The sequence below is a fragment of the Gymnogyps californianus genome, chromosome 13 (assembly GCF_018139145.2).
Source record: "Gymnogyps californianus isolate 813 chromosome 13, ASM1813914v2, whole genome shotgun sequence".
In the NCBI taxonomy this organism is placed as follows: domain Eukaryota; kingdom Metazoa; phylum Chordata; class Aves; order Accipitriformes; family Cathartidae; genus Gymnogyps; species Gymnogyps californianus.
Genome location: NC_059483.1, coordinates 13,960,874 through 13,986,627, shown reverse-complemented (window position 1 = coordinate 13,986,627; position 25,754 = coordinate 13,960,874). Strand labels below are relative to the sequence as shown.

Genomic DNA, 25,754 nt, shown 5'->3' with positions numbered 1-25,754 from the left:
CCATGTGTGTGTCTCAGGTTAAGTATACTGGGCAGGGACTGTCCATCCTTGCCTTGGTTGGAACCCCTGTCCCATCCCGTCCCATCCCATCCCATCCCGTCCCATCCCATCCCATCCCGTCCCATCCCATCCTGTCCCGTCCCATCCCATCCCATCCCATCCCCCCTCCCCTGGCTGGCAGGGGCACACATTCACCTCCTAAGCTGTTGTTTTCCAGGGCACCCAGGGTGTCCCCGGCCCCCGAGGGGATCCTGTGAGTATGGCCCCATCCCTCCCCAGACCTGCTCCCCTCCCTGCGCCCCCCCGCCTCACTCTCGTCTTTCTTTCTCAGGGGCCGCGGGGGCCAATGGGCCTTTCTGGCCCGAAGGGGGAGAAAGGCGAGCCGGTAAGTGATGGGCATGGGGCTGCCCCGCAGGGGTCCCTGGGGAGCAGTGGGGACCCTGGTGGGCACATCTCAGCCCCTGGCATCACCTGGTGCTTGGTGTCTAGGTGACCCTAGGGTCTTCCCATCTCCCTACCGGGCTTCTGGCCTCGTGGCACTGTGGCCCCTGTCCTGCACTGGGGACACAACAGGGCACGTGGGGACACTGATTTTTCCTCCCCCTCCTCGTTCAGGGAGAGCCCAGGGTGATCGTGGATGGAGGACAGGGGCTGCCAGGCCAGAAAGGGGAGCCGGGCACACCGGTAGGTATGGGGGTGGCGATGCCAAGGGGTTTCTGCCAGCACCCCTAGCCTGTGCCACAGCCCCAGCTAACAGAGCATCTCTGTCTTCCAGGGCAGCCCCGGCCCCCCTGGAAGCCTTGGCCCACGGGGGCCCTTTGGTGATCCAGGCCCCCCCGGTCCACTTGGACCCGTGGGGCCACCGGGACCTCCGGGAGAGTTTGTGAAGGTGCATCCCCCCCGGTGCTGCATGGGGACAGCTGGGGGGACATGTGGACAGACGGATGGAGGAACAGCCAGCAGCTCGAAGCTGCTCCCCTGTGCCCTCCTCTTGGTCCCGCTCATGGGCTGTGCCCCCCACCAGCTGTGCCCCCCACCAGCTGTGCCCATGCACACATACGCATGCATGAGCTGTTGCTGACGCTGGGCAGTGTGGGGAGAGGCACATGGCATGCACATGCCCTGATACCACTGATGATGGGCTCTGTCCAGCATGTTCCCCTTCTGTTTGAGGGGAGCATGGGAAGAGCCCAGACCTGCCCTTACTTGCTTTTTTTTTGCCCTTGCAGGGGGAGAAGGGTGACCGAGGAGAAAGGGTGAGTGGCTCTGCATTTCCCTGGCTCCTCTGCCTTCCTGGACAGAGGCCCCATGGGTGCCCAAGGGCACTGCAGCCCCCCCAGGGTGCTGGGAAGGACTGAGCCCCCTGGGGCCATCACATAGGAGCTGACCTCTGTCTCTGCAGGGCCCCCCCGGACTTGTGGATGGGGCAGCGCCTCGAGGGGAGCCAGGCCCCCCGGTGAGTTTGGCCCCTAGGCCAGCGGAGACAGCAGAGGGGAGCAGGGCTATGGCAGCCATGTGTCCCTGGGGCTGAGCTGCATCCCCAGGGGCTGAGCTGTGCTCTCTTGCAGGGCCTGCCTGGGGACCCCGGGCCCCGGGGACCTGCCGGGCCCCCCGGCCTGAAGGGAGAGAAGGTAAGAGGGCAGTGGGGATTCTCCGCACTGGGGCCGGACCCCACATTGCTCTCCAGTGGGGATGCCCATCCTCATCTCATGGGCATCCCCATTTTACGAGCATGGCTTTCACCTATCCTAATCCCCAGGGCGATGGCAAAGAAGGTTTCCCAGGGCTGCCCGGCCGCCCCGGGGACCCAGGAGACCGGGTGAGTTTCCCAAGAAAAGTTAAGGCGGGCAGGAGCTGGCCTTGCTGGTGAGCAGAGCCCCGAGGGCACCCTGGAGGGCTCCCGCTCCAGCCAGCCTGGACATTTGCCCTGCTATGCTGGAGGTGACTTCTTCTCCATCCTCCTTTGCAGGGCCCTCGGGGACCGCCGGGGGAGCAGGGCAGGAAGGTGAGTGGTACAGGGACTGAAGGGATGCTCTCGCTTTGCCTTCGGTGGGGAGAAAAGCGGTCTGGGTGCTGTGCCAGGACCTGTGCCATCCCCCATGGGTCCTGCTGTCCCTGACCCCATCTTTCTTCTGTGCCAGGGAGACCGTGGGGCACCGGGCGAGCTGGGAGAGATGGGCGAGAAGGTGAGACGGCGCCGGAGCGGGAATGTGCCATTCAGTAGCGTCAGCGGGTCCTGGTGTCCCTGTGGCCCCATGGTGGCTATGCCTGGGTGTTGCTGTCAAGAACCCAGTGGTCTCGGATGGGATTCGGGGCTGGGCCCTGAAGGGCTCTGGGGCAGGGGAAGTATGGCGTGGAGGGAGGAAGGCTCCCTGAAACTCTCCTCTGCTTCGCTTTGCAGGGGGACCGCGGCGTGCCGGGCCCCGAGGGCGAGAAGGTAGGTGGGCTGAGGCAGCTGTGGCCATGCCAGGGTGATGCCTGCCCTGCCCTGGAGCAGCTGTCCTGGCACGGGGTGGGAGGATGCCCCTGACACCTTCCTCTTCCTCCCCTCTTCCAGGGCGAGGCAGGAGCCCCAGGGCGCCCGGGGCCATCGGGCAGAGAGGTGAGTCAGAGCAGTGGCCACGGTGCTGTGGACCCGGCACCCCGGGAGCAGGGGGCTGCCATGCCCTGGCTGCATGTTCCCAGGCACTGTCAGCCCCGCTGAGGTCTCTTTTTTCACCACAGGGAGCTCCGGGACCGACCGGCCCCCGGGGGGAGAAGGTGAGGGCAAACCGGGGTCCCAGTGGGGTGGCAGGGGGCTGCTAGGAAAGGGGCCGGCAATGACACCCATCTCTCTGCAGGGCGATCTGGGACCACCTGGCAAGCCAGTAAGTGATGCTGCCTAGCAGGTCCACCTCTGCCTGCCCCAGCCGCAGGACAGGGAGCCGTGGGCAGCACCTAGCACGGTCCCCTCTGCTTCTCCCCCAGGCTCCCAGCATTGCCGGTGTTGGAGGAGAGAAGGTAACCCTGCCCTGGCCGTGCCCCCCAGCCCTGCGCTGGCACCCCCCGGGCATGGCTGTGGGCTGAGGAGGGAGATTGCACAGCTGGGTGTTGACCCGAGGGGACGCCCATGCTGGTCCCCAGGCCTGGATGTCCCCAGTTGCAGTGGGGGAAGTGGGATGGTTTGGGGGGGGCTGATGGTGCCATTTCATCTGCTCTAGGGTGACAGAGGCTTCCCAGGACCAGAAGGACCTCCTGGCCCCAAGGGTGACACGGGAGATAAAGGCGCCCGTGTGAGTACTGCCTGGGGACAGGGGGCACAGGGTCACAGCACAGCCCCCTCTGGGCTCACGGTGCCCGTGCCATTGCTCTAAGCTGCATCCCTTCATGTCTAGGGTGACCCTGGCCTGAGCATCCCAGGGCCAGCTGGCCCCAAAGGCGAGCAGGGCGATCGGGTGAGTCTGGGTGCACCCCAGGGGCTGGGGCTGGCCGGGCTCTGCCCCGGGGGCACTGGCTCATGGCCCCGGTTCCTCCCCTGGCACGGGGCCACCCCAGTCCCCAGTGACACGTGCTCTCCCTCTCCAACAACCAGGGTATCGTTGGCCTCACAGGCAGGAGCGGCCCAAAGGTAATGTCACTGCAGGAGGCATTGCCCCTCCATCCGTCTGTCTATCCATCCGTCCGTCCAGACTCCGGAGGGGCTGTCCCTGCAGGCTGTGCTGCAATGCTGCTCCAGGGAGCGGAGGGTGCCGTGCTGAGCCCCTTCTCCCCCCAGCAGCTCCCGCGCTCCCCCGACGCTGCCCTGACCCGCTGCCCCTTCCCCCCCTGCCTAGGGCGACCCAGGGGAGCCAGGGGAGAAGGGCGAGCCGGGCCGAGCGGGCACCCCGGGGCAGACCGGGCTGCGTGGCAAGGAGGTAGTGTGGGGTGAGGGGGGCGGCAGGACCGAGGGCCATGGGGCACCGTGGCCCCGAGGAGGTGGGGGGCTGGTGGGGAGCAGGGGGACGCCAGTGACTTGTGCTTTTCTCTCCCTGGCCGATGCCTGCTGACCTGTGCCGTAGGGAGAGCGTGGAGAAAAGGGTGACGAAGGCACCCCGGTAAGCAAGGACCCCCTGGGACCACTACCTCCCTCCCCACTGCCCCCCACTCACCCCCTCTCTCCCCGCAGGGTGAAGCAGGTCTGCCTGGCAAACCTGGAGACAGGGGCCCCCGGGTAAGCACAGGGCTGGCGGTACCCTGGGCAGGTGAGATGCCCAGTGGCCTTGGGGTGGCTCCTGCTAATGCACACCCTCCCTCTGCCCTCCACCCAGGGCCTCCCTGGCTACCGCGGCCCCCCTGGGGAGAAGGGCGACTCAGGGGACCCAGGTCCTGAAGGCAGGAATGTGAGTACCACCTCATGTGCGCCCACTGCCCCGTGGGCACCCGCCACCCCACGCACCCCGTTGCCCCGCACCCACCCTTACCCCAGGGGTACCCTTCACCCCACGGGACCCACCGCCCCATGGGTCCCCTGTCCCCTCCTCCCCTCACCCTGTCCCTCTTTCCTGCAGGGCAGCCCTGGAGCGCCAGGGAGCAAGGGTGACCGTGGGGAGCCGGTGAGTGACGTGGGGCCACGTGCCTGGCCCCTAACCTGGAGCCAGCTCTGCTCCCCAGGGCTGCGCCAGCTCCCCTTAACCCAATTCCCTTGCCCTTCTTTCAGGGGCCTCCCGGACCCCCAGGACGAACCGTAAGTTCTGCCCCCACCCCTCTCCCTGCCCGCACGCTGGTGCCCAGCCCGGTGTGCTCTGACAGCCCCTCTCTGCCCCACAGGTCGACGTGGGGCTCGGAGGAGCAGGGGAGAAGGGGGAGAAGGTAATGAGTGGGTCCCCTGGGATGCTGGTGGTGGGGTGCCCTGTGCTGTCTCCCACTGGGCTCTGCCTGTGCGCTGGGATCCTGGTGCACCAAGCCCTCCCTGTCCAAAACAGCCCCTGCCATGTGGAGCCGATGCGCACCACAGCTGAGAGCCATGTGGGACCAGGGGGCATATGGGATCTGGGGGGCACATGGGCTGATGCTCCTGCCCAGAGTTGGGAGGAGGGTGCCAGGGTAGGAGGTCCCTGTAGGGCTGAGATCTTCAAAGGAGCCAGCATGCTCATGGCTCCCCAGCCCCGCAGGGATCCCACAGCAGTACCCCACACTCTGGGTGTTCTGCTTTTACAAGCCAGCTCAGGCTCGGGGCAGTTTTCGCCACGGGCTGTGCTCTGTGCTGGATGGCATCGTGTTCCCTGGCCATGGCTCAGCTGGCTCCTGGCTCAGCAGCGCTGCTCATTGCATTTCTTCTGCGACCACTGTCTGACCACCCGGGAGCTGCGTTGAGCCCAGCAACCTCTTTTTTCAGCCCATGCCTGTATTTTGAGACCTTTGCTATTACCCTGCCCTTAAACCACGCAACATAAGCAGAGGTGCTCAGTGTGGGCCCTGGCACGGGCTCAGCACAGGCATTTGCGCCGGTGGCAGCGGGGCAGTACCCTCTACCTACTGTGCCCTTCCCTGGCAGGGGGACCCTGGGGACCCTGGCGAGGACGGCGCGAAGGGTGCCCGGGGCGATGCCGGCTCCCCTGGCCTGCCCGGAGAGAGGGTAGGTGCTGGATTGCTGGTGCGGGAGGCGGCGGGACAGCAAGACGGGCGATGTTCTGCGGGAGAGCCCGGGGTTGTGGTGTGCAGGGGGCAGTGGGCGAGCACCCAGGACCCCCTCCTTTCCCCCCATGCCCCACTGCTGAGCGTGTCTCTCTTTTGCAGGGCGTGGAGGGCCCCCGCGGCCCCCCCGGTGCACGGGTGAGTGCCCCCTTCCCCACAGGGGTCTGAGTGGGGGGTCCGTGCCCTGCTTGGCTCCCGTTCAGAGGGGACAATGCTCACTCTTCTTCCCACCCTGCAGGGTGACCCCGGGGACCGCGGCCTGCCAGGAGAGAAGGTGAGGGGGCTGGGGGCTGGTGGCTGTGCCATGGCACCCCCATCCCACCCCACGGCTCCAGCCCTCCTGCCCTGCTCTCTTATAGGGGGACCGCGGCCCACCGGGGCTGGATGGCCGCAACGGGCTAGAAGGCAAACCCGGGCCCCCGGGCCCTGCCGGGCTGCGGGTGAGTGTGGTCCAGGGCGGGGGGCACGGCCACCCCCAGGCACTGCGGGTGGGGGCTGCAGGACGGAGGAGCGATGGGGCGGGAGGAACTGCCCCCCCAGACACCCTCTGCTCCGGGCTGGGAATGCTCGTGGGGGGCCCATGACAGGGCAGGGGTGTCCCCGCCCTCACCTTCTCTTTGTCTGCAGGGGGACCCCGGGAAGCAGGGGGACCCCGGCCGAGATGTAAGTACCTCCGGAGAGGGTGGATTTGGGTTGTGCTCCTGCTGGGGCCATCGCACTTGCAAGGGACTGATGTCCCGTCCCATGCTCCTTGATCCGGGGCAGTGCAGCGGGCCTGGCCCCTGTCCCCGGCAGGGTGCCACCGTCCCTGTCACGCTCCCTCCTCCCAGAGCTGGCTGGGGGAGATGGGTGCCCTGCTGCCCTGTGCTCCCCCCGTCTCCTTTCCCCACAGGGGCTGCCTGGGCTCCGTGGCGAGCAGGGAGCGCCTGGCCCTGTGGGCCCCCTGGGACCGCCCGGCGTCCCCGTAAGTACCAGCCACCCTGCACCCTGGGGACGCATCCTGCCCCGTGCCCTCTGCAGTCAGTCCCGGCTGGGTCTGTCTGTCAGGGCTCGCCCCGTGCCCAGCTCCCCCTTCCCTGCATCCTGGGGCCACGGTGGGGCCCAGGGACCCCTGGCTGCTGGTGCCGGGGGGAGCGTTGGCGGGGCTCTCTCACTGCCTCTGCTTCCTCCCAGGGCAAACCCGGTGACGATGGCAAACCTGGCCTCAGCGGCAAGAATGTGAGTAGGGGGAGCGGGGCTTGGCTTTGGGGCTCGCCTGGGGGTCCTGAGGGCTGGTGATCCCAGTACAATATAAAGGCAAGGGGGGGGATGTGGCAAAGAGCCCCCAGGCTCTGAGCCATCCCCCCGGTGCCTGTCCCTGTCCCATGCGGTGCCTGTGCTGGGGTGGTCGAGTCGGGCGCTGACTGGCAGCTTGTGTCCCCAGGGAGAAGATGGGACGCCAGGAGAGGATGGGAGAAAGGTAAGGAGCCGAGCCCTGGGTGGCCCCTGCCTGGACCCCATGTGATCCCCACACACCCGGTGGCTCCTCCCTGCCCAGGTCCAGGAGCATCATTTTGGGGCATGCGGATGGGGCAGCATCCCTCTAACTCCTTTCCCTCCTGGTTAGGGAGACAAAGGTGACACAGGACCCCCTGGTAGAGAGGTGAGTACCTCCCTGCAGAGGAGCATGGTGATGGGGGGTGCTGGGTATATGCCCCCACCGGGGATAGACCAGGGCACCCAGGTCCTGGAGGTGACACTGCTCTCTTGGTAGGGCCGCAATGGTGCCAAGGGCGAGCAGGGGGACAGAGGTGTGCCAGGCCCCCTCGGCCCCCCCGGCCTCCCCGGCGTCCCGGGGCAGGTTGGCCCCCCAGGCCAGGTGAGTAGTCCTCAAGCCCATGGTGCCACCCAGCACCAGACCCTGGAGTCTGGGCTGCCGTGGGGCAGGCAGGACCCCTGCCCACGGCTCCCTCAGGGCACTGCCCCGTGTCCGTGGGTGCCAGGTGCCATTGTGTCCCCTCTGCATCTTCCAGGGCTCACCGGGCCTCCGTGGGGTGGCTGGACCAAAGGTAGGTGTGCTCCTGCCCCCAAGCCCCCCAGGGCAAAGGTCTGGGCGACCCCGTGCCAGAGGGGACAAGTCTTTGGTGGGACTCCCTGCCCCGAGGCTGGCAGGGCTGGACCCTGGTGCTGGAGTCAGTGCCAGGCAGCCTGGCTCTGCCCTCCTTGACGCCTTTGCTGTGTTTCAGGGGGACCCGGGGGAGCCCGGACTGCAAGGGGAGCCGGTGAGTACCCAGCACCGAGCTTGACAAGCTGTGAGCAGCCCAGGGTGGTGGCAACCACAACCCCTGCCCAGGCAGCACCAGCAGTGTTAACTCTGAAACCTGCTGAGGGCAGCACTGCTCACCTCACCTACCGCATCTCTGTACATCTTTTCATTCCCTCTTTCTCTGCAAACCTAGGGGCGACCTGGCAACCCTGGAGCACGCGGAGACCCCGGGGCTGCAGTGGTGAGTCCCCCCTGACCTGCTGGGCTGGGACATCAGCCGTGGAGGACAGAGGACCCTCCACAGCCCCCATGGTGGGAGCAGACCAACACCCACTTTGTTTTTAATATCTTTTTATTGCAGAACGTTGAACGTAGCCTGGAAGCGCTTGGCATCAAGGTACATAGTCCCTGGCTGTTGGGCTGGAGGCTGTTCCTGCCACACAGCAGCAGGAAGGGGAACACGGGAGGTGGTGGGAGACCTGAGTGACCCAGGATGGGTTGGCGGGGCCATGGGGTGCTGCCGTGGCTGAGTTGCACTGAACCCCTGACTGGTGGCTCTTTCCTCCCTCCCAGATTTCATCCCTGAAGGAGCTCACGGGTGCCTACGATGGGAGCTCAGACTCGTTTCTGCCACTGTCCGAGCGGCTGCGGGGCCAGAAGGGCAGCCGGGGAGAGCCGGGAGAGAGGGGGCCTCCAGGCCGAGAGGTGAGTGGAGCTAGGCTCGATGCCATGCCCAAACACACTGCCCCTCTCTCCCGCTACCCGGGCTGGCTGGGGGGACCATGCAGCCGGCTCAGCCCTGAGATGCTCGAGGAGGGCTGACAGCCCCTGGCACAGGGCTGGCTCTGGCAGCACGGTGTTATGTTTTGCAGGGCTCCTTAGGCTTCCCCGGTGAGCGAGGACCCAAAGGTGACAAGGGGGACCCGGGTGCCCCTGGCCCCCAGGGCCCCATGGGCCGGGCCGTGGGCGAGCGGGGTCCCGAGGGGCCTCCCGGGCAGCCGGGGGAGCCTGGCAAGCCGGGCATCCCCGGGGTGCCGGGCCGGGCCGGGGAGCTGGGCGAGGCTGGGCGGACCGGCGAGAAGGTGAGTGTGTGCGGAGGCACAGGGCGAGGTCTGGGGGACCTGGTCCAGGGGCTTGGGGACAGCCCCGTGACGGCCACCGTGTTGTTTTCCCAGGGTGACCGGGGCGAGAAGGGTGACCGGGGCGAGCAGGTGAGCCAGGACAGGGACACAGTCCCCTCTGTCCCCCCTGTGCTGTGTACCTCCTGGGGGGACGGGGGGCTCTCCAGGGGGCAGGGGATGCCCTGTGGTGGCCAGGAGTGGCTGTACCAGGATGGCTCTGCTCTCCTGTGCCCTGCTGTCCCTTTGATGCTCAACCTATTTTTCTCCTTCCCCCAGGGCAGGGATGGCTTGCCCGGCCCCCCAGGGCCCCCGGGGCCCAAGGTAGGTGATGGCTGCTGCTGGGGACCATCCCCAAGGGGTGCCACCCTGCACCTCCGGGGATGGATGGCCACGTCCAGTCCGCTGGCATAGGGGCTTGGGGAGGGCTGTGCCCCAGGGGGGACCTTTGTGGGGTCCCCTGGGTGCCAGCCCTGACTGCTCCCTGCCCGCAGGCAGACGTGGTGGAGGGCAGCCTGATGGGCTTCCCAGGCGAGCGTGGCCCAGCTGGACCCAAGGGAGTGAAGGTGCGTGGCTGGGCAGAAAGGAGTGGGGCAGCCAAGGCGACCGAGCCGGGGACAATGTGATGAGCTGGGCTGGGACTGAGGACGGTGGCGGGGCAGGCATCCCCAGGGGGACAGCGGCGGCTGATGGCATCTGTCTTCTCCCCGATGCAGGGCGAGCCGGGAGCTGAGGGCGAGCGCGGACCCAAAGGAGATAAGGTCTGTCGTCGTAAGTCTCCCGCTGCCAATGGGGCAGCCCCATGGAGCAAAGCCCTGGGCGGGGGCACTGCTGGGGGCACCCCTCTTTGGGTGTCAGCAGGCCCTGGAGGGGGGACGGGAAGGTCCCTGCCTGTCCTACGACCCTGTGCCTGTCCCCACTGCAGGGTGAGGGTGGCCCACGAGGCGAGCAAGGGGAGCCCGGCGAGAAGGGCAGGGACGGTGCCCCGGTGAGTACCGCACTGTCCCCCCGCCTGGCCCTGAACCTGGACCCCTGCCTGGCACTAACCCCATCCCTGTCTCTTGCTCCAGGGTCTCCCGGGTGAGAGAGGGCTGGCCGGCCCCGAGGGGAAGCCGGTGAGTGGGGACATGGTGGGGGGATGCGGGCTGGGATGGGGGAAAGGTCCTGTGGTCCCACACCAGCCACCACCGGCACCAGCAGGAGCATTCACATCTCGTTCACCTCCTTCCCACCCTGTGCAGGGCCTGCAGGGCTTTTGGGGGCCTCCCAGCCCCGCCTGTAAGTACCCCAGGCTGGGTACCACACACTGGGAATGGGGAACATCCCTGGGGGGCGGGCAGGGCTGCTTGGGGGTGGTGGGCTCCCGCTTGCCTGCTGGCTCTGACGTTGTTCTTTGCAGGGCTTGCCAGGCTTCCCCGGCGTGCTGGGACGCCCGGTAGGTGTCTGTGTCCCCCCCATGTCACTGTCCCCCCATGCCTCAGTGCGCACTTGGGGGGCTCCTGGCCACAGGCTCTGGATGAAGCCGTGGGGGCCACCCTGCTGCCTGGGTGAGTGCTTGGCCCCAGGCGTCTTGCCAGGAGCTGGCCAGGCTTGTCCTCACTTGGCATGGGTGCTTACCAGAGCTGCTGGCACTGTCTGGGTCTGCTCTCCCGGGGGACAGCCCATGCACCCACTGGGGAAAACCCATCCCTGCAGTGACCCCATCTCTTCCTTCCTTCAGGGTAGCCAGGGAGACCCAGGACCCCCAGGACCTCCGGTAAGGAGCCACCCCGTGCCATGTGCAGGGGACTGTCATGCAAGGGGGACGTCCACCGGGGCAGGCGTCCCCCCAGGGAGCAGGGGTAGGGTGGCAGTGCTGGGACCACTCTGTCCCGCTGCCCCCTCCCTGTCCTGTGCCACCAGCAAGCACTGCCCCAACATAATGTCTCCTTGTCCCCTGCAGGGCAGCACTGGCCCACCAGGGACCCAGGGCCCAGCTGGGACCAAGGTACGGCATCAGCATCGGCATTGCCACGTCCGACCTGGCAGAGGAAAGCGGTGCCTTGCCAGATTTGGGGGCTGGAGGGAGGGCCACATTTTGGGCTGGAGGGAGGGACATTTCGGGCTGGCCCCCCTCCTGTATCCAGCCAGCCCTGGGGAACAGCCCCATGGCAGGTGCGGGGACGTGGCTGTGACCACAGTGGCCGGTGGGTCGGGGTGGCAGGGCTGACACACGCCTTCTCTTCACAGGGTGATCCGGGGGAACCTGGCTCCGGCATCCGGGTGAGCACTCGCGCCCTCCCCGCCAGCACCCACCTGGCCCCCCCAAAACCATCCAGCCCCCCCAGAGCCGGCTGGCCCCGCCGCCGTACACCTTCCCGTGGGGGCAGCTGAGGTCCCGGCTGTGCCAGGGCAGTGTGCCATCCCCTCTCTGATGCGGCTGTTTCCATTGCAGGGCTTGCCCGGTCCCCAGGGCAGCATGGGGCTGCCCGGCCCCCCTGGCCCCCCCGGCCCGGGGGTAAGTATCTGCAGGCGCCCCCGACCTGCTTTCTGGCTGTTCCTGGTGCCTGGGCTGAAACTTGATTTCTGCTCATGTCTCTGTTACAGGGCCCACCTGGTGTCCCCGGGCTGCCAGGACAAGTGGTGAGTGTGTCATCCCCCCCCTGCCCGGCTGCCGTCAGTGTGGATGCTCAGGGCTGCTTGGGGGGCTGCAGGACCCCCACGCCCCAGCCCTGCTCTTACTGCCCACAGGGGGAGAGTGGGAAGCCGGGTGTGCCAGGCAGGGACGGCGTGCCGGGGAAGGACGGCGAGGCAGGGATGCCTGGGAAGATGGTATGTTGCTGCTCACCCTGTCCCATCCCAGAGAGAGCCCCATGGGGCTCAGCCCGGGGTGTCTGCAGCTGAGGCTGAGGGCTGTGCTGCTTGTGCCAGGGTGTGCCAGGACCTTCGGGCCCTGCTGGTCCCAAGGGAGAGCCAGGGGATGCTGGAGCCCCAGGGCAGGTGAGTGCAGAGCTGCCTCAGCGGCTGGGAGCTTCCCTGGCATTTCCAGACTGGGATGAGGGGGAGCATCCCTGTGCAGCCCTGCTCACCTGCCCCCTCTCTCCCCTGTGCCCCAGGCCATCGCTGGCCCTCCCGGCGCCAAAGGCGAGAAGGTAAGGAGCCAGGGTGCGAGGCGGGGGGACCCCCACCCCTGGGTGCTGCTGAAGCCCCCAGGGTGGGTAGGGGTCTGCAGGGCACTGGCACCCGCTGCGGGCACACCTGAGCACCCATGTGTCACTGCAGGGCGAGCCGGCATTGCTGGAGGGCACGCTGCTGGGAGAACCCGTGAGTTGGCCCCATTAACCTCATCCCCCCACCGCCACCCCCTGCCTTCTGGGGGGCAAGCCAGCCCTGTGGCTGCCCCCCTCCCCTAACGCCACTCTCCCCCTGATAGGGCTCCAAGGGCGACCGAGGCTTGCCCGGCCCCAAGGGCGAGAAGGTGAGCACTGCCCCAGGGGGGCTGGTGGGGAGGGAGCCATGAGGGCCCTGGGCTCCCCAGCTGCCTGCCCGTGGCAGGTTGGGGGTCTGGCTGCAGCCATTCCCCCTGCATATCGTTTTCCAACCCTGCTTTTTGCTTGTTTCCCCCTGCCAGGGGGAGCCGGGAAGATTCGGGGAGCCAGGGGATCCTGGGGAAGATGTGAGTAGGAGGCACATGGGGGGCTGGGGAGTGGGTGCTGGGGCAGCGGATGCTGTCAAGGGGAGACCTGTGCCCCCACCACCCACCGCCCAGACCTTCCTGGTGGCTTGGTGTCTTCACAGGGAGCCAAGGGGTCCTCCGGAGCCAAAGGGGAGAAGGTAAAGTGTCCCCTGGTCCCAGGGGAGTGGGGTGCTCCCCAGCCCTGTGGGGCCACTCTGGGTGGCATGGTGCCCCTGGCACTCCCATGCCCGCCAGCCAGGGGACACACCGCGTGCTCTGCCACCACACAGGGATTGCCGGGTGTCGGTGTGCGGGGACCTCCAGGACAGGATGGGCCTCCGGGCTTGAAGGTAACCTCTGCCCCCATGTCACCCTGGCTTTCACTGTGTCCCCAACACCCAGCTGCTGCCCTGGCTCAGCCAGCTATGGGAGAAGCACACTCCTGGGGGCTGTTTCCCTGGGCCCCATCTTTTTCCTCCCTGCTGCAGGGTGACATCGGCTTGCCAGGACCACCAGGACCCCCAGGCTTAGCAGGCATCGCTGGGACACCAGGACAGCCAGGCCTGAGAGGGGACAACGGGCAGCCTGGCCCGCCGGGTCCCCCGGGAGAGAGGGTAAAGGCTATGGCTAGTGCTCAGCCTCGCTGGTCTGCATGACCCCAGACCCTCAGGCAGTGCCAGCAGGGTCCCTGCAAGCCCCACCGGCTCCTGGCCGTGGTCCTTGCCCCCTCACCATGTTTCCCTGCCAGGGTTTGATCGGCTTTCCCGGGAGAGATGGCACCTCTGGACCGCCAGGACCCGCGGGGCCCCCAGGGCCAGCTGTAAGTACCAGCCTCCAGTGCCACAGTGTCCCTGGGGGGTGCAGGCTCTGCCCTGGCTCCCCCGCCAGCTTGGGCAGGGTGATGGGGACCCACCCTGCACCTTCCCGGCCCCAGCCCCTGGGGCTGAGGGTTGCCGGGAGTGCCGGCACGGGGCAGGAGCTGCTGTGGGAGCCCCAGGGATGCTTGGCGGGGCGCCTGGCACTGCCTTCCTCCTGTGGTTCACTCACCCCTCTCCTTTCTTTTAGGGCGTACAAGGGGCCTCTGGCCTGAAGGGTGACAAGGTAGGATGGGGGCAGCCCTATAGCATGAGGGATGTGGGGCCACTCCTCTCGTGGGGTGTCCCTGCTGCAGCCACCCCCTGGGTGATGCTGAAACCACTCTGGATGGTGGCACATGGGAGCCTGCTCTGTGCTGGGCACCCGGGGCGGTGAGGGGTGTGTGGGGTGTCCCCTGGCATGGAGGGAGATGTGATATGGCTGGGAGGAGCAGTGGGCAGCAAGGACAGGGACGAGCTCTTGCCTTCCCTGGCAGGGTACCCCGGGGGCTGGGCTGCCAGGAGCCAGAGGCGAGCGTGGAGACCCGGGGCCACGGGTAAGTACCGCTATGGCCCCCCTGCATCCTCACTGCAGCCCCCCATGTCCCCACCACGAGGGATGGGAAATCCCACGGTGCCAGGCCCAAGGGGACAGGGAGCCAGCACTGTGCCTGTCCCCAGGGTGGGGTGACGCTGGGGGTGCCCCCATCCCAGACCCCCTTCTCACATCCCTTTCTTCTTGCAGGGTGAAGACGGGCGCCCGGGGCCAGAAGGCGATCGTGGGCCGGCGGTAAATACTCCCCTCCCCGGCTGCACCCCTGGCCAAGCCGCTCCCTGACCACCCCTCTCCTCTCTCTCGCAGGGCTTGCCTGGGAACCGAGGGGAGCGTGGGGACAAGGTAAACCATGGGGGCTGGAGAGCTGGGGGGGGTGAACGATGCACCCCCAGGGATTGGGGTCCCCAGGGAGGTGCTGCCTGCTCCCTGCCGCGCATCCTTACAGTGTCTCACCATCTCCCCTTCCTCTCAGGGAGACGTTGGGGCCCCGGGGCCCAAAGGAGACAAGGTGAGTCCCCGGGGCGGGGAGCAGTGGGAGAGAGGGCAGCAGCGCTGACCCCTCCACTCACACCCCCCCACCCTGGCTCTTGTGGGCATGCAGGGCGATACTGTGGTGGTGGAGGGGCCTGTCGGAGCACGGGGCAGCAAGGGAGAGCCGGTAAGTGATGTCCTCATTCTCCCTGTCCCTCTCTGCATCGTCCCTCTTGTCCCGATGGCCAGGGGCTCTCCTGTGCATCCTCCTCCCAAAGGCCCTGCCTGCCCTGCTCCTGGCCCAGGGCAGCTCCCAGCCCTATGGGTTTGATCCTGCACCCCCTCTCCCAAGTGGCACAGGACAGCTCCCCCCCACACCTCCGCTTGCCAGAAGAGCTGGGGGGGCTTCTTGCTGCTGAGGGACCCTCCCTCACAGAGCACGTTGTCCCCTCTCCTTCAGCCACCCCACAGACCCCTGTGTCCCTGCCCCAGGGGGGTCTGTTCTCCCCCCCCAACACGCGTCTGAGTGTCTCCCTGTCCCCTGACCCCTCCCTGTGTTTCCCCCTTTGCAGGGCGAGCGTGGCCTGAAGGGCACGGAAGGGGACAAGGGGGACAAGGGGGAGCAAGGCGTGCCTGGAGAGAAGGTATGGGGCTGGGGGGGCTTGTGCAAGGCTGGGGGGTGCTGAGTTGGGGACCATGGAGGGCTGCAGACAGGGTGATGGGTAGAGGGACCAGGGCATGGTGGCATCCCTGTGCCCCACATGCTGGTGCTTGTGGGCACCCTGGCAAGGGGAGCTGCCAGAGCCAGCCTTGGAGATCACTGTGGCTATGCCGTGGCCGTGCCATGGCTGTGCTGTGGCCAGATCTCTCCTTCCTGCCCTGTGTCGATCTGGGTTTCTGCTTGCAGGGGGCGAGGGGCGAGCAAGGCGAGAAGGGCTCCACGGGCTTCCCTGGGGCACGCGGCCCTGGCGGGCAGAAGGTAAGGAGCTGGGCACCCCTTGCTGCTAACGGGGTGCTGAGGGTTGCTGGTGGTACTGTCCTCCTCGCCTGCCCTGACCAATGCCTTTGCCTTCCCTAGGGAGAGGTCGGAGCGTCGGGAGAGCCTGGCGAGCCGGTGAGGAGCTGCGTCTCGGTGCCGCTGCCACCCCATCATGGGGCAGGAGCAGACCCCTGTCATGCTGTGTGCTCTCCTGCAGGGCCAGCCCGGCCGCGATGGGATCCCTGGAGCCCGGGGAGAGAAGGGGGACACAGGACTCCTGGGCATGCGTGGGCCCAAGGTGGGTTGGTCCCTCTGCCCGCCGGTGCTCTCCTGGCCAGGACCCGCACTGGCTCGGCAGGGCTCTGACTCCCCTCCTCATCCTCACAGGGTGACCGGGGCATGAAAGGCGCCTGCGGCCTCGATGGGGACAAGGGCGAGAAGGTGAGTGGGTGCCCGCAGGGTGCTGCAGGAGCCCGGACGGTGCCTGGAGGCTGCGGCCCTTTGGATCCCCTCTGCCAGCCAGCAGGAGCAGGGGGATGGCTGAGGCTGGAGCTCAGCCCTGCAGCAGGGGCACGGGGTCCCCTCCTCTGCCCATGGCTCTGGGATGAGTATTAAGGAGCACAGGACTGACCGCCCTGCTTCTCTCCTGCTCACTGTAGGGAGAGCCGGGGATCCCAGGGCGCTCAGGGCTGCCGGGGAGGAAAGGCGAGCCGGTAAGCACCGCGCTGGCACTGGGGAGGGACGGGGACGCACGGCCAGTGGCTGACGGACATCTGCTTTGTCCCCCAGGGAGAGCTGGGTCTGTCGGGACCACCGGGCATCCCCGGGAAGGAGGGGCTCATGGGACCCAAGGTAGGTCAAGGCAGTGCTGGGAAAAGCTGTGCTGGCACTTCAGCCCCCCAGCTGCCTGTCCCTGGCTGCCTGTCCCTGGCTGCCTGTTCCTTCCTCTTTGCAGGGCGACCGTGGATTCGACGGGCAGCAGGGAGGCAAAGGAGACCAGGGGGAGAAAGGAGACCGGGTGAGTGGGCTGGAAAGTGATGGTATGCGTTGCACCACATTGCTTTTACCACAATCAGAAGCACATCAGAGCCTGATGCTCCCAGAAGAGCCATCCAGTGCTGCTCTAAATTATGTCACTAAACTATACATGACAACAAATCCCCACTCTTTACAAGAAGGCACCAGTGCCGGTGCTTCAGGGATGCCCAGCTGCGGGGTCGGAGGATGCCCATGGCACCTGCTCTGGGGCCAGGGGGCTCCGACACCCCCGTCCTCACCCTCTGCTCTCCTGCAGGGTGCCCCGGGCGTTATCGGTGGCCCCGGTCCACGGGGTAGTGACGGTGCTCCTGGCCCCCCCGGGCCCCCCGGGAGCGTTGGCCCACGAGGTCCCGAGGGCATGCAGGGCCAGAAGGTGAGTCTCCACCGTGGGTGGCCAGTCCCCCTCCGGGTGCTGTGAGGAGAGGAGCACTCTGTCCCTGGAGTGGGCGAGGGGTTGGTGGCATCAGGAGTCATGTCCCAGCTCTGTCCCTGCCCTGCCAGCTCACTGGCTTTGGGCTCCTCCCTTGTGTCTCGCTGCCCAGGGAATGGGAGCCAGGGGGGTTGGGGCCCTGCTTGTCCTGGGGCTGGGCTGGACCCATCCCAGTCCCCATCCCCGTCCCTACCTGCACAGGCGTCCCCAGGGTGCGGGGATGGGGAAAGCAGCACATCCGTGGCTCTGGGGAGAGCAGAGAGCCACCAGCAAGATCCCGAGCATGTGTCCTTTGCAGGGGGAGAGAGGCCCCCCTGGACAGTCCGTGCCAGGGGCCCGTGGTGTGCCCGGCATCCCCGGTGAGAGAGGAGAGCAGGTGGGTGAGCGGGTGCCCAGCCCTCGGCGGGTGAGCCCCGGCTGGGGCCAGCCTCCCACCTCCCTTCTGCTTGTCCCTAGGGCAGTCCCGGCACCCAGGGGCTCCGTGGGGAGAAGGGGGAGCCGGGCATGACGGTAAGGAGCCAGGAGGGAGCTGGCACAGGCTTGTGGTGCTTGGGTCACCAGGGTGGGAAGGGGTGCTGGATCCATCCCACTGCCGCTGATGGAGGGGCTTCCCCCACCTCTGGGCTCTGCTGGGGCCTGGGGAAGGGGTTTTTCCTCCTCTCTAATTGCACCATCCCCTGTTGCAACGTGGGTCCCTTGCCCCTCCATGTGCCTGGCAGGAGGAGGAGATCCGTGCCTTCGTCAGGCAGGAGATGAGTCAGCACTGTGGTGAGCATCCCCCACCACTGCCCTGGGGCCGGGGGTCTGGCCCCTGCTGCCCCTGACCCCCTGCCCCATCTCTCCTGCAGCCTGCGGCGGCCACTTCCCACGGCGCCTGGATTCACGTGAGCAGTCAGGTTGCGGCTCTCCCTTCTTACTCCCCTGCCCCTGCCCCACGTGTGTGGTACTGAAGAGGTCCCGGCACCCATGTGTGCCGCCGGTTTTGGGGGTGCTGGAGGCGGCTGGGACCCTTTGGGACCCTCTGGGACCCCCTCGGTCAGGGCCAGCATCAGTGTGGGACCGTGCACAGGGAGAAGGGATGGTGTGTGGCAGAAGTGATGGCACAGCAGGGATCCCCAGGGGCAGCTGGCTTGGGATGGTGCCAATGGGGTCCAGGCGCTGCCAGGGTCTGCCTGATTGAGAAGAGACCACGGGGACTGCACCCCATCCATGCTTGGGTGCTGGAGCCGGGGCAGGCGGGCTTGCAGGGGCTAGGACTGCTGGAGGGGAGGGTGGGCTGGAAGAGTGGTGGAGGGACGGGGGCAAAGGGTGGGCTGGGATGAGGCGGGTGCTTTCTCTCCAAGGAGGCTGGGGGGCTCAGGCCAGGAGCAGCCTCCATTCTGCCCAGGGAGGAGGAAGAAGCGTCCGCCAGGAAAGGGAGCACAGCCAAACAGGTGATGGAGAGCCCGGAGGACCTACAAGATGTGGCCCTGTGGGCACGTGTGCCTCCCTGTGCCCATCATCATCCCCATCCCCATCTTGCTGGGCTCCCAGCAGGCGCTTGTCCCTCGTCTGGGAGCCCTCAGCAGCCCTGGCCTGTGGTGCAGAGAGAGGAGGGGGTGTCCCCAGGTCCCCCATCCCTAGCCGTGTACCCCGGCAGGCTGCAGCAGTTCCGGGGCAGTGCTGGGCTGCTCCACACCTGCAAGGGGCAGTTTCCCTCTGGGAGGCAGGGGGGAAGTGCCCCGGGCCCCCTTGCCTCCTCCCTGATGCCTGCACCATGTCCTTCCCCCTCGCAGGGCTCTTCCCCACCCAGCCGTTCCCTGCTGGCAGTGCTCGTGCCGTCCCTGTGCTCAAGTTGTCACACGCTGAGGAAGAGGAGGGTGAGTGTCATCCCTGTGCTTTTAGGCCCTGTCCCCCTTTTCCCCTGCTCCATGTGTGTGGCCAGTCATGTCCCGGCCCTCCGCTTGCAGGCACTGAGGGATAATCCATCAGTGGCCGTGCTGCCAGTCCCAGGGGGCTTTAATTAAAGAGCGGGGAGAGAAGAGGGCAGCAAGGAGTGTGTGTGCACGCAGGCATGCACAGGTGTGTGCTGTGTGTGTGCAGGCATGTGCAGAGCAGGGGCCATGGCTGGGGGGAGCACAACAGAGGGGACCTGGGGAGGCAAGGGCTGCTCACGCCCGGCGTTGTCTCCCAGGGCAGGACAGACGCGTCATGCTCAACACCGACGACCTCGAGTACGAGAGTGTGTATGGGGAGGAGGAGGAGGAGGACTACGATGAGGTCCCGGACAGCTCAGAGCAGCCTGTGATGGGCGGTGAGCTTCCCTGCGCCTGCCTGGCACCGAGGATGGAGCCACCGGGGGCAACCGTGGGGCTGCTCGGGCTTCGCTGGGGTGATGCCTCCACATCCCGCCTGGCAGTGGTTCCCCGTGCCCTCTGTCTGGGGGTATTTGGGATTTGCAGCCCTCTTGCTGGCACCCAGGCAGGGTGCATGTTCCCCATCACATCACTGTGCCACGCAGACCTCACGCTCCATCCCCCTCACCAGAGCCATCACCGGCAGTGACGGGTGGTTTGCTGGGCTGGTGGGACCTGCTGCCCCTGGCAGGTTTCCTGTGCTCCTGGTCATGAGCTGCAGGAAGGGATCCCAAAGCCCCCCGGACAGCAGGGAAGCCCTGGCGGCAGCAGCATGCGGAGGGTCCCTCCGGTACTCTTCCAAGGGACACTGTGGCTCTCCTGTCCCTATGCCACCTCCCTCCCAGCTCTGTCTCCAGCCTTTGCTGGGAGCTGCCCTTGGGAGAGGGCTTACCCAGAACAGCATCTCCTGCCCTCACTCCCAGCACTTGGACAGGGCACTGAGATGTCCCCTCCAGCCAAACTCTGCCTGCGTTCAGCTGGAAGCCATCCCCTGCCTTCCCCTTCTGGGGTTTCTCCTCCTCTGCCAAGCGGGTCTGGCTGCCTCCACTGCTGCTGTGCTGCTGGCTCCTGCCTGCCCTCACCATCGCCGTTTGCTCCCCACAGCTGAGCCCTGCAGCCTGCCGCTGGACGAGGGGGACTGCCAGCGCTACACACTGCGGTGGTACTACAACCAAAGAGTCACCGAGTGCCGGCCCTTCGTCTACAGTGGCTGCCGGGGCAACCTCAACCGCTTCGACACCAAGGAGGAGTGCGAGCTGCACTGCGGGCAGCACCCAGGGGCAGGTAGGCATGGCATGGCATTGCCACTGGCACCGACAGGTCTGGCAGCATCCCCACCCGCTGCCGCGGGCTCAGCCAATGCAGAGCTGGGGGGACGATGCTGGTCCCCCGCCTCGGCTCTGACACAGCCTCGCTTCTCTCTGCAGATGCCCATGGTGTTGCGAGCAGCGAGGCAGGAGGGCAGCCAAAGGCGTAGGCGCGGGCAGTGTCTCGGCAGGCAAGGCTGCCCGGTGGTGGGGCCCGGCTACTGCCCCAGCCGGGGCTGGGCTGCCCGCAGTGGCGGGGGCCACGTGCCCACCAGCCCCCGGCAGGAACCTGGTGCTATTTCTAACGTGTCTTTTTGCTGCTCATGGGTTTTTCCTTTCATATCAGTTTTATTGCCCGTTAAGGTGAAATTCATATCAAATGGGAAACCTGCCCCCCCCCCCCCCCCCCCCCCCCCCCCCAACGCTCTTAACCCCCTTTCCCACCTGGAGGTTTCCTGGGCTGTTCCCAGTTTGATTTTTAACTTATTTGCTGCCGACGGGATGGCACTTGGCCCCATGCCCCCTCTCCGGTGGCCCAGGACCAGAGCTGGGACTTGGCATGGTTGGGCTCCCCTCCCCTCATCTAACAACCTCGTTCCCTTCCCTGCCCCTCCACAGACCCCCAAACCCCCCCTGCTCCCCGCTCTCTGCCGCGGGAGGCTGCCCACACCCCTGGGCCAGGCGGTGCCTCCCTGCGCGGCATCCCTCACCCCCACCCTGCAACTAGCTCCATCCGAATAGATTTCACCTTAACCGCAACCGGGGCCTGGTTCCCCTTTTGCGGCTGCGATGGTTTGGCAAAGACCTGGGGGGAGGCTGGAGGCTTTCTCCGTGCGCTACCCTCCAGCTCACACACCTACCAGCAGCACATCTGTCTTTAATCCGGTGGGGCTTGCCTGCACCCCCTGGCAGGGAAACCCTGAGGATGGTGCTATGTTAGAGGAGGTTCCTGCTCGCCTATGCTCACTCTCAAAGGCTTCGTGAAATCGATGTCGGCTCCCGGGAGTCCACAGCCTCTGCCTCCCCCCAGCCCCAGGGCCGAGTGGGGATGTGCCCCCCACCACATCGGGGCCAGGGGGTCTGCAGGCTGCTGGGCAGGCTTTGTGGCACCCATACATAACGCTGCTCTCCGTGTATGTCTGTATACAACGAATGTATATGCGTACCAATGTGGGGGGGGGCCGTGATATTAAAGCTGCGCTCAAGGGGAGATGCCACAGTTCTTGGTGCGCCGCCAGAGATGCCCATGGAGTTTGGGGCCAGCTCTTGAGCCAAGCGTGCCCCCTGCCCACTCCAGCTGGGATGCCCTTCCCAGCTGCTCACTGCCAGCAGCGCCGGCTGGGGGTCCTCACCCCCTTGGGGACCCCAGTGCCCCATCCCCGTGCCCAGCGTGTGCCCGGCTGACGCAAGCCAGGCCATGACCCCCCGGCCAGGCCGTGATGTGTCGGCACGTGGGGCTGCGGTGCTGTGTGATGTGCTGGGTGAATCAGCGCTGCCAGCTAATTTTGGCTGCTGGGGGTGAGTTCCTGGCCATCCCCGGGAGGAGGAACAGAGCCGGCGTTATTTCTTGTCCCTGCCGCCGCCGGGGAGGCTGGCATGGGACGGGTCACCCTGTGGTCACAGGGGTGGGCAAGACCCCCAGCAGTCTGAGCCCCAGCCCCGGGCACCCTGGCTCCTTGCCCTGGCCAGCCCTCTGGGCTGAGCACCCACCAACTCATCTCATGCAGGTGCCTGCCTGGCCTGAGAGTCCCTGGGTTCTCCCACAGCTGCTAAGGGGGAACTTTGGGGTAAAACCCTTCTGTGTGGGGTCACCCCACAGCAACACCTACAGGCTGCTACCGACCATGGGCAGCTGACAGAGGGACTGGGCCGGGCTGGACTGGTGCAGGTGGGTTGCAAACCAGTGGCGTCCCAGTTAGACTGGGTGAAGGTGGGCTGCAAACTGGTGGCATCCCAATTGGAATGCATGAAGGTGAGCTGCAAACCAGTGGTGTCCCCCAGCTGGACTGGTGCAGGTGGACTGCAAACCAGTGGTGTCCCAGTTGGACTAGGTGTAGGTAGACTGCAAACCAATGGTGTCCTGGTTGAACTGGTGCAGCTGGCTGCAAACCAGTGGCCCAAGCAGCACTCTGGGGTTGGCACAGCGGGGAGGTGACGTGTCTCTGGATATGTCCCCCAGCTGGCCAGGGCCAGGGAGTCCATCAGGATGGCAGCACCAAAGCAGCACGGGCAGATGTCCAGGAGCCTCGTGTGGCACAATGCCCGGGGGGCTGGCACTTGCCACCAGTGTCACGGACGCTGCCCAGCAGTGATATGCATGTGTGCTTTCTCCCTTCCTTAAGTGATTAACCAAGGCTGACAGGAGCAGGAAGACTGAATTAGATGGAGAAAAACCATCTCGCAAGTCAGACGTGAAATAATTATGCCTGAGCCGCCCCAGGTTCCCGGAATCCCCTCCAAATGCAGCTGATGGAGCTGCAAGGGGCCACACACTCACCCACGGCCCGGGATGATTTCATCTGCTATTAGGCAAAATGTATTAATAACATTGTCATCCCCCCCCCCGCATGTCACTGTCATCCCCTCTGCGGGTCGGAGGTGGAGCTGGGGGCAGGATAAGAGCCAGGGCTTGGTGGGGAGCAGGGCAAACCCCCAGCTCGTGGTCCCTGCACCCTGGGAGCATTGCCTGAACATCAGGGGGACGAGGACCTGCTGGAAATGGTGAGGCTGCGCCCTTCAGTGGTGCTTTCCAGGGGGCTTTTAGCTGGGAAATGGGTTGCAGGGGGTTGGATGCTTTTCATTACCCGCTTCCCAGCAAGTTAAACCGCCTCTGGCTGCCCGCTCTGGTACTTTCTGAAGGGTTTCACTGCGGAGATGGGTTGCAGGAGGTTGGATGCCTTTCACTGCCCTCCTTCCAGCTGGGCAAACCCCACTGGGCGACTGATTCGGGGGAGAGGCAGCCATACAGCAGGATTTGTGCGGCAGTGCCCCTGCACCCACTCTGACCCCCACCCCATGGCACAGCACCCTGACCCCCACCCCACGGCGCAGCACCCTGCATCCCCCAGGGACCAGGGTGGGGGACGGAGCTGAGGAAGATGCTGAGGCTCGGCACAACTCAACACATGTGGCCGGACTCGTGCCCTTGTCACCCCACTGCCACCGACCTGCTGTGTATTTTAGGCCAAGTGGCTCATGTCCCTCCTGGCGGGGTGGCTTTTGCCCCAGAGAGCCCAGCAGCCCCACGGGGGATGGCATCCACTGGGGAAGGTGTGGGAGGAGGAAAGCCCCACAGCCCGCCCGGCCCCAAAACCCCAGGCACATCACGCTTCTCTGGCCAAAGGGCAGGTCTGGGCCACGGAGCAGCTGTGGTCCCCAGGCAGCCATCCCCCCTGGGCAGGAAGGTCCCTTCCCCTGGGTGACAAAGGGCTGGAGGGTGTGAAATGGAGGGGACAACCAGCGTCTGGCCAGGGGCTGCGGGAAAGGATGGGGACACCCAGCTGATTTGCTTCCCACGTCCCCTTCAGCCTCCCCAAAACTCCCCCCCCCATGCAAAAAGGTTAAAATGGGGGTGGAAAACTGAAGGCTCCCCAAAAGGGAGGTGAGCCGCCACCTCTGGGCATGGCCAGCTGGCATGGGGAGTGGGGGGGCTCTGTGTGTGGCACTCCAGCAGGGACACGTCCTGCCTGGAGGGCCGTGGGGCCACAGCAGCATGACGGGGGGGCAATGCTCAGCTCCGGCCACGTGCTCCCCACAGGTGCTCCTGGCTGCGCTGCGCTGCAGGACGCTGCTCACCTTCCTGGTGGTCCTTGGGGCGCCGGCAAGAGCCTGGAAGGGGCCGAGCCACAAGCAGCTCCTGCCAGCCCCCCAAGCCGGGGATGGAGGCAAGCTGATGAGGCAGGAGACCACCGGCACTAACGAGATGCTGCCGGGTCTCCCTGAAATGAGGAGGGGCGACCGTGGCTCTGTGGAAGGGTCTCATCCGGACAAAGCCAGCCTGCCGCTGCTAGAGGGGTCAGCAAGAAAAGCATTGCCCTGGCCGATGAGCCCAGCTGCCAAGAGACCTGCTCCCAGGAAAAAGGCAAGAAAGGTGTCCCTGTCACTTGATGTCCCCACCCACGTACTGAAAATCCTGCTCGACCTGGCCAGAGAGAAGGAGCTGCAGGCCAAGGCGGCCGCCAACGCCGAGCTGATGGCCCGCCTCGGGCGCAGGAAATAAACCTCCCCTGGCTGGGGCACGGCTTCTCTGCCAAGGCTGGAGAGGGCAGCGGGGCTGCCAGGGGGCACGGGCGGAGGGGAGCACAGGGTGGCATCAGTGTGCCCACGGGGGACTGCGGACACGGCACCTCGTCCCCCTGGTCCTGGTGCCCATGGCACAAGCAGCAGCCACGGGAGGATTTGGTTTAGTAACTGTCACCTCAGCATCACTGGAGAAGATACAGCTGGGTTTGCCTTCGTCGAGGCCAGCACCGGAGCATAGCTGGGTCCTAGCCCTGGGCACCACAGGGATTTCTGTGCCCTGCTTCACTCACCACTCACCTGCCACTGGGATGTCTCCAAAGGGGCCGCATCCAGCCAGGCAGGTTTTCCCGTGTGCCGCCTCTCTCTGGGTGGCTGCAGCACACAAAATCCTCCACGAAGCTCAGCTGAGCCTTGAAGCTGGAGTCGGTGAGCGTGCACAATAAAAGCTGGCATTGAACACAACTTGTGGTTTATACCAGTCCTGCACCCCTATACACTCCCATTTTGTGTCCCCTCTCCCCATAGTTGCAGCAGGGGCACGTCCCAGGCCAGGGCTGGCACCAGAGCTTGTTAAAACCCAAACGAGGGGTGTCAGCCCTTGCACCGGCAGCAGGGCCAGCCCCTGGCCCAGGGTGCCCACAGCAGCTCTGGGCCAATGGGGACATCGCGCTGCACCGCCGGAGCCGCCGTCTGCAGCAAGGCTGGGAGATAAGAGCGGCGCGGAGCAGAGTGCGGCCGCCCCGTGCAAAGTACAGGGTGGTGCGAGCGAGGCAGAGGCCAGGGGACGCCCGCCGGTGGTCTGCTGGAGCTGGTGGGGGACGTAGCCATGCTCCTTGAGGAGTACCTGCTGCAGGGTGAGTGCAGCCCCTTTGCCTTGGAGCGGGCGCTGGCTTTGGGAAGGGGGCAGAAGCAATCGGGGTGACCCCACGCCCCGTGTGAGGGACGTGTTTCGGTAGCTGGTGAAGGGATGTGCTAGCAGATGGGTGGTTTAGGGTGAGGTGACAGGGTGGGTGATGGGTCCTTTGCCTTCCCTGCCTGCACCAGGGCTCAGGCGATGCCCGGGCAGTGCTGGACCCCGAGGACACCCCGCTGCAGCAGATGGGTGCTGCAGGGCCGGGCCCCGGGGTTTGCAGGTACAGGGTACAGATGGGGTGCCGGTGGCAGCGGGTACACGGGGCACGGGAGGAGCTGCCAGAGACAGTGCGTCACAGCAGGGACACTCCAGGGCAGGCAGTCCAGGTGACAAGTGCCCGTCCCCAGGAGGGGGTTCTCCCCCACCGCCCCCCTTGTCCCCCGGGGCACTGAGCCCCTG

General features: G+C 66.2%; 2 protein-coding genes across 2 annotated transcripts in view; both read left to right on the top strand.

Annotated features, from left to right (window-relative positions):
• The window catches only part of COL7A1 (collagen type VII alpha 1 chain), a 30,715-nt gene extending 10,116 nt beyond the window's left edge, over positions 1-20,599 (top strand). The window contains exons 34-120 of the mRNA XM_050904881.1: positions 218-253; positions 332-385; positions 616-684; positions 776-889; positions 1,230-1,256; positions 1,403-1,456; positions 1,569-1,631; positions 1,760-1,819; positions 1,970-2,005; positions 2,142-2,186; positions 2,402-2,437; positions 2,558-2,602; positions 2,725-2,760; positions 2,841-2,867; positions 2,968-3,000; positions 3,201-3,272; positions 3,375-3,434; positions 3,572-3,607; positions 3,813-3,893; positions 4,038-4,073; positions 4,145-4,189; positions 4,287-4,358; positions 4,527-4,571; positions 4,676-4,702; positions 4,786-4,827; positions 5,513-5,593; positions 5,755-5,790; positions 5,891-5,926; positions 6,012-6,092; positions 6,280-6,315; positions 6,545-6,616; positions 6,826-6,870; positions 7,076-7,111; positions 7,259-7,294; positions 7,406-7,510; positions 7,665-7,700; positions 7,878-7,913; positions 8,091-8,138; positions 8,259-8,294; positions 8,471-8,602; positions 8,770-8,979; positions 9,073-9,108; positions 9,295-9,339; positions 9,510-9,581; positions 9,732-9,776; positions 9,941-10,003; positions 10,086-10,130; positions 10,415-10,450; positions 10,736-10,771; positions 10,958-11,002; positions 11,245-11,277; positions 11,450-11,512; positions 11,602-11,637; positions 11,746-11,826; positions 11,926-11,994; positions 12,111-12,146; positions 12,277-12,318; positions 12,428-12,472; positions 12,626-12,670; positions 12,793-12,828; positions 12,961-13,020; positions 13,159-13,284; positions 13,419-13,490; positions 13,736-13,771; positions 14,022-14,081; positions 14,270-14,314; positions 14,387-14,422; positions 14,553-14,588; positions 14,682-14,738; positions 15,124-15,195; positions 15,459-15,530; positions 15,630-15,665; positions 15,748-15,828; positions 15,918-15,971; positions 16,190-16,243; positions 16,320-16,382; positions 16,486-16,548; positions 16,825-16,941; positions 17,297-17,374; positions 17,455-17,508; positions 17,718-17,766; positions 17,847-17,894; positions 18,342-18,431; positions 18,774-18,857; positions 19,172-19,291; positions 19,998-20,177; positions 20,321-20,599. Of these exons, the coding sequence (XP_050760838.1) occupies positions 218-253; positions 332-385; positions 616-684; positions 776-889; positions 1,230-1,256; positions 1,403-1,456; positions 1,569-1,631; positions 1,760-1,819; positions 1,970-2,005; positions 2,142-2,186; positions 2,402-2,437; positions 2,558-2,602; positions 2,725-2,760; positions 2,841-2,867; positions 2,968-3,000; positions 3,201-3,272; positions 3,375-3,434; positions 3,572-3,607; positions 3,813-3,893; positions 4,038-4,073; positions 4,145-4,189; positions 4,287-4,358; positions 4,527-4,571; positions 4,676-4,702; positions 4,786-4,827; positions 5,513-5,593; positions 5,755-5,790; positions 5,891-5,926; positions 6,012-6,092; positions 6,280-6,315; positions 6,545-6,616; positions 6,826-6,870; positions 7,076-7,111; positions 7,259-7,294; positions 7,406-7,510; positions 7,665-7,700; positions 7,878-7,913; positions 8,091-8,138; positions 8,259-8,294; positions 8,471-8,602; positions 8,770-8,979; positions 9,073-9,108; positions 9,295-9,339; positions 9,510-9,581; positions 9,732-9,776; positions 9,941-10,003; positions 10,086-10,130; positions 10,415-10,450; positions 10,736-10,771; positions 10,958-11,002; positions 11,245-11,277; positions 11,450-11,512; positions 11,602-11,637; positions 11,746-11,826; positions 11,926-11,994; positions 12,111-12,146; positions 12,277-12,318; positions 12,428-12,472; positions 12,626-12,670; positions 12,793-12,828; positions 12,961-13,020; positions 13,159-13,284; positions 13,419-13,490; positions 13,736-13,771; positions 14,022-14,081; positions 14,270-14,314; positions 14,387-14,422; positions 14,553-14,588; positions 14,682-14,738; positions 15,124-15,195; positions 15,459-15,530; positions 15,630-15,665; positions 15,748-15,828; positions 15,918-15,971; positions 16,190-16,243; positions 16,320-16,382; positions 16,486-16,548; positions 16,825-16,941; positions 17,297-17,374; positions 17,455-17,508; positions 17,718-17,766; positions 17,847-17,894; positions 18,342-18,431; positions 18,774-18,857; positions 19,172-19,291; positions 19,998-20,177; positions 20,321-20,370 (5,115 nt within the window). The 3' untranslated portion in view covers positions 20,371-20,599. The remainder of the gene's footprint in view (positions 1-217; positions 254-331; positions 386-615; positions 685-775; positions 890-1,229; positions 1,257-1,402; positions 1,457-1,568; positions 1,632-1,759; positions 1,820-1,969; positions 2,006-2,141; positions 2,187-2,401; positions 2,438-2,557; positions 2,603-2,724; positions 2,761-2,840; positions 2,868-2,967; positions 3,001-3,200; positions 3,273-3,374; positions 3,435-3,571; positions 3,608-3,812; positions 3,894-4,037; positions 4,074-4,144; positions 4,190-4,286; positions 4,359-4,526; positions 4,572-4,675; positions 4,703-4,785; positions 4,828-5,512; positions 5,594-5,754; positions 5,791-5,890; positions 5,927-6,011; positions 6,093-6,279; positions 6,316-6,544; positions 6,617-6,825; positions 6,871-7,075; positions 7,112-7,258; positions 7,295-7,405; positions 7,511-7,664; positions 7,701-7,877; positions 7,914-8,090; positions 8,139-8,258; positions 8,295-8,470; positions 8,603-8,769; positions 8,980-9,072; positions 9,109-9,294; positions 9,340-9,509; positions 9,582-9,731; positions 9,777-9,940; positions 10,004-10,085; positions 10,131-10,414; positions 10,451-10,735; positions 10,772-10,957; positions 11,003-11,244; positions 11,278-11,449; positions 11,513-11,601; positions 11,638-11,745; positions 11,827-11,925; positions 11,995-12,110; positions 12,147-12,276; positions 12,319-12,427; positions 12,473-12,625; positions 12,671-12,792; positions 12,829-12,960; positions 13,021-13,158; positions 13,285-13,418; positions 13,491-13,735; positions 13,772-14,021; positions 14,082-14,269; positions 14,315-14,386; positions 14,423-14,552; positions 14,589-14,681; positions 14,739-15,123; positions 15,196-15,458; positions 15,531-15,629; positions 15,666-15,747; positions 15,829-15,917; positions 15,972-16,189; positions 16,244-16,319; positions 16,383-16,485; positions 16,549-16,824; positions 16,942-17,296; positions 17,375-17,454; positions 17,509-17,717; positions 17,767-17,846; positions 17,895-18,341; positions 18,432-18,773; positions 18,858-19,171; positions 19,292-19,997; positions 20,178-20,320) is intronic.
• Positions 20,600-23,912: 3,313 nt separating this feature from the next.
• LOC127021683 (urocortin-3-like) lies at positions 23,913-24,419 on the top strand. Its single transcript, XM_050904880.1, has one exon. The coding sequence runs from the start codon at positions 23,913-23,915 to the stop codon at positions 24,417-24,419; it is 507 nt and encodes a 168-aa protein (XP_050760837.1).
• Positions 24,420-25,754: the final 1,335 nt, after the last annotated feature.

Coding starts and splice junctions, on each gene's coding strand:
- LOC127021683 (XM_050904880.1), top strand. CDS start 23,913: ATGACGGGGGGGCAATGCTCAGCTCCGGCCACGTGCTCCCCACAGGTG.